Source organism: Mizuhopecten yessoensis, unplaced genomic scaffold (assembly GCF_002113885.1).
Source record: "Mizuhopecten yessoensis strain PY_sf001 unplaced genomic scaffold, ASM211388v2 scaffold9171, whole genome shotgun sequence".
Taxonomy (NCBI): domain Eukaryota; kingdom Metazoa; phylum Mollusca; class Bivalvia; order Pectinida; family Pectinidae; genus Mizuhopecten; species Mizuhopecten yessoensis.
The window spans coordinates 26,958-30,069 of record NW_018407914.1 but is presented as its reverse complement, the minus strand read 5'-3'; the positions used below and the strand labels follow the sequence as shown (position 1 = coordinate 30,069).

Sequence of the window (3,112 nt, the reverse complement as noted above, 5' to 3'; positions counted from 1 at the left end):
AGATTTTCTATGTAACACGAACATGAGATTTTCTATGTAACACGAACATGACATTTTCTATGTAACACGAACATGACATTTTCTATGTAACACGAACCTGAGATTTTGTGTGTAAAACAAACATGAGATTTACTATGTAACACGAACATGAGATTTTCTATGTAACACAAACATGAAATTTTCTATGTAACATGAACATAAGATTTTCTATGTAAAATGAACATGAGATTTTCTATGTAACACGAACATGAGATTTTCTATGTAACACGAACATGAGATTTTCTATGTAACACGAACATGAGATTTTCTATGTAACACGAACATGAGATTTTCTATGTAACACGAACATGAGATTTTCTATGTAACACGAACATGAGATTTTCTATGTAACACGAACATGAGATTTTCTATGTAACACGAACATGAGATTTTCTATGTAACACGAACATGAGATTTTCTTTGAACACGAACATGAGATTTTCTAGGTTTTATTTTACAGCCACTCAGCTTTTAACAGAGGCATTATTTTTTGGGATTAATAAAAAAGGTAGGACATCAGAACTAACCTATAGTTTTGTGTACGATTGTTAAACCTCATCTTATATAATAGGTTTATGTTGAAAATGTCAACCTATTTGCTCCTAATAATTTAAGAATTTTGTGTTTTTATTTTATATTTTCATCCATTTCAGCAATACAACAGCAATACAACAGTAACTATAATCAGAAACTGTTATCCCAATAAAGGGGCTGTGGCACCCTGATTAATGTGTGATGTATAACTTTAGTTAGCTTACTTTACCATTGGAATCGGGGAAAGAACCGCCGCTTGTGAATTACTGCTGATTTGGCGCAGGCACTAGTACTGCCCCTATGGACATGCAATGTCAATTGGCCGTGTTGCTGGGCTTGCGCCTATGAAGGGGGATTAGAATATAAAGCTGTGCATTCACAATTCAGTTTTTCTGTTTCGGATCAGACATCAACCAAAAAGGTACGATTGATAGAGCTCCTGGTTGATCCAGTGATAGTTATAGGTAACTTGGATTTATACTTGCCAACCCTTGATCCTTATTGAGGAGGGAGACTCCTGATTTGGATCCTTAAATTTAGTGTTTTCAATAAGTCAATGTTTTCAATCAGTCAATATGCTTATATTAATTGTTCATATATTCTAAGGTCTAAATATTTCATCTAAAAGAATAACTCAAAATGTCATTTTAAAGGGTTATTTTGTCTTTAGTTGGTGTGTATACACACATCTTATCTATGTTTTAATTTTTTGAAATCCCCCATGGGGATTTCAAAAATTTGACATGTATATGTTATTTCTGGTCGGGGAGTAATCCTTATCTTATTTAATATCTGTATGGCCTACCTGTAAATCAGAGTCACGTTAGTTATGCACAATTTAAACAAATCTGGTTCCTAAGACAAACCTAGTGTTTGTAATGGCAAAGGAAATAATAAATTATCCGTTAGTGTTAAAAGTAATAACTTATAGTAAATTATTTAGTTGTGCGAGTCCTGCCAACATATATATACATCACATATATTTAGATACAAACTATAGCATGTCTCGGTAGCCGTGATCGCTAACATGCACAGTCATTGTACTACTGTGTGCTATCAAGCGTGAGCTTCAGACCACTCGCTATCCCAAGAATTTCGGTTTGATCCCCAGCGGTGGTGGGAAAAAAGAGAGTGATGTCTGATAGGGATAGTTGTTATCCCTCCGATGGCACTGTGGTTTCCCCCCGTGGGTTTTCCTCCACCACGAAAACATCATTTGTTCCCTTAGCGTCGTCGTAATAAAAGCTCTACGGAGCTTATAAATATATGTTTGTTGTTGACAATTGTACACCACGTTAAATAAAGATTATTATTATTATTTATTATTATGTCTATTTAATATGGTGTCTTCTAAATGTGTTACTGAAGATAAGCATCCAGATGATGCAGATTCATCCCCAGGTGAGGCGTACTTTCGGATCAACACATGCATTGAAAGTTGTACATGTGTCGGAAGGGAGTGAAATATTTCGTGTTTTGGTACAGAAATCGTTAATATTCCTGTCTCAACAAGATGCAAGTACCAAGAATTGCAACGGTGACATTCAACAAAGTTAACGGAAATTGAGTTTTTAGGTAAAAATATTCCATTTCACCGACTCGCACCTGTTTGGTCAACATTTCAATCAAGGTGCACAAGATAACTAATTACGACCAGTACTGGTGTGTTTGTTTACATTCGTCCTAAATACATACGTGGTGTGTTTGTTTACATTCGTCCTATATATATATATATATACGTATAGTCATATTTGACTATAAAACCAGATTTGCCGGTGCTCCAGTAACTGTTACAGTAAGGAAACACTTCAATTTTAAAATGTGTATAGAGCTTCTGATTTGCTAACAACACAGCTATGGTACTTGGAGGCTGAATATGATTAAACCAACTTACACTTTGGCAATGTTTGTATGCATCTCCATGTAGGGCATGTGGTGACCTACAGTAGTTGCGTAAGCCATGTACTACTAGTCCGCCATATGACACACTGATATTTCGTCTCCTACAGGTACGTAGTACCTCCTGCAAATGTCGAGACATACAAACTCTTTCCATAACGCTAGGTTAAACTTTCCATTCAAATGTTAGAAGTTAAATATCTTCTGCTCTCATCAACACAAACATCATCCAGAAGTACCGGAAGTCGAAATTGTGTGTACAATGTCCGAAGCCGACATGTCTAATATTCCGGATGAGGAGTTCAGTCTCATTTATTTTACAACCATTACGAAACACATTTTTTATCGCATGTTAATAACTATTGCTAGTCATAGATGTAGAATTTTGCTAGAGTCGTTAACATTGTTTTGTGATTTCCTGACCAGTGACATATGTTACAGTGCAGTCTGAACGCGAATAATATATATACTGATCAGGGCAGAGACGTATATAACAGAGATTGGCAACTTGCTCTTGGCCTAACCATTGGTCACTGGTAATATAACCGGATTTATTACATACTTACTAATAAATACGGGTTTTTTGTATATGCGATACGACACAATTGCTCTACCCCATATCAGCCCTCGCCGTATCACC

The 3,112-nt window shown here is 35.8% G+C and overlaps 1 protein-coding gene across 2 annotated transcripts in view; it reads right to left on the bottom strand.

Moving 5' to 3' along the window:
• LOC110457513 (paraplegin-like) overlaps positions 1-2,737 on the bottom strand; it is a 65,809-nt gene extending 63,072 nt beyond the window's left edge. For both annotated transcript variants that reach the window (XM_021508827.1, XM_021508828.1), the window contains exon 1: positions 2,468-2,737. In XM_021508827.1, the coding sequence (XP_021364502.1) occupies positions 2,468-2,629 (162 nt within the window). In that variant the 5' untranslated portion in view covers positions 2,630-2,737. The remainder of the gene's footprint in view (positions 1-2,467) is intronic.
• Between the last annotated feature and the right edge of the window lie 375 nt (positions 2,738-3,112).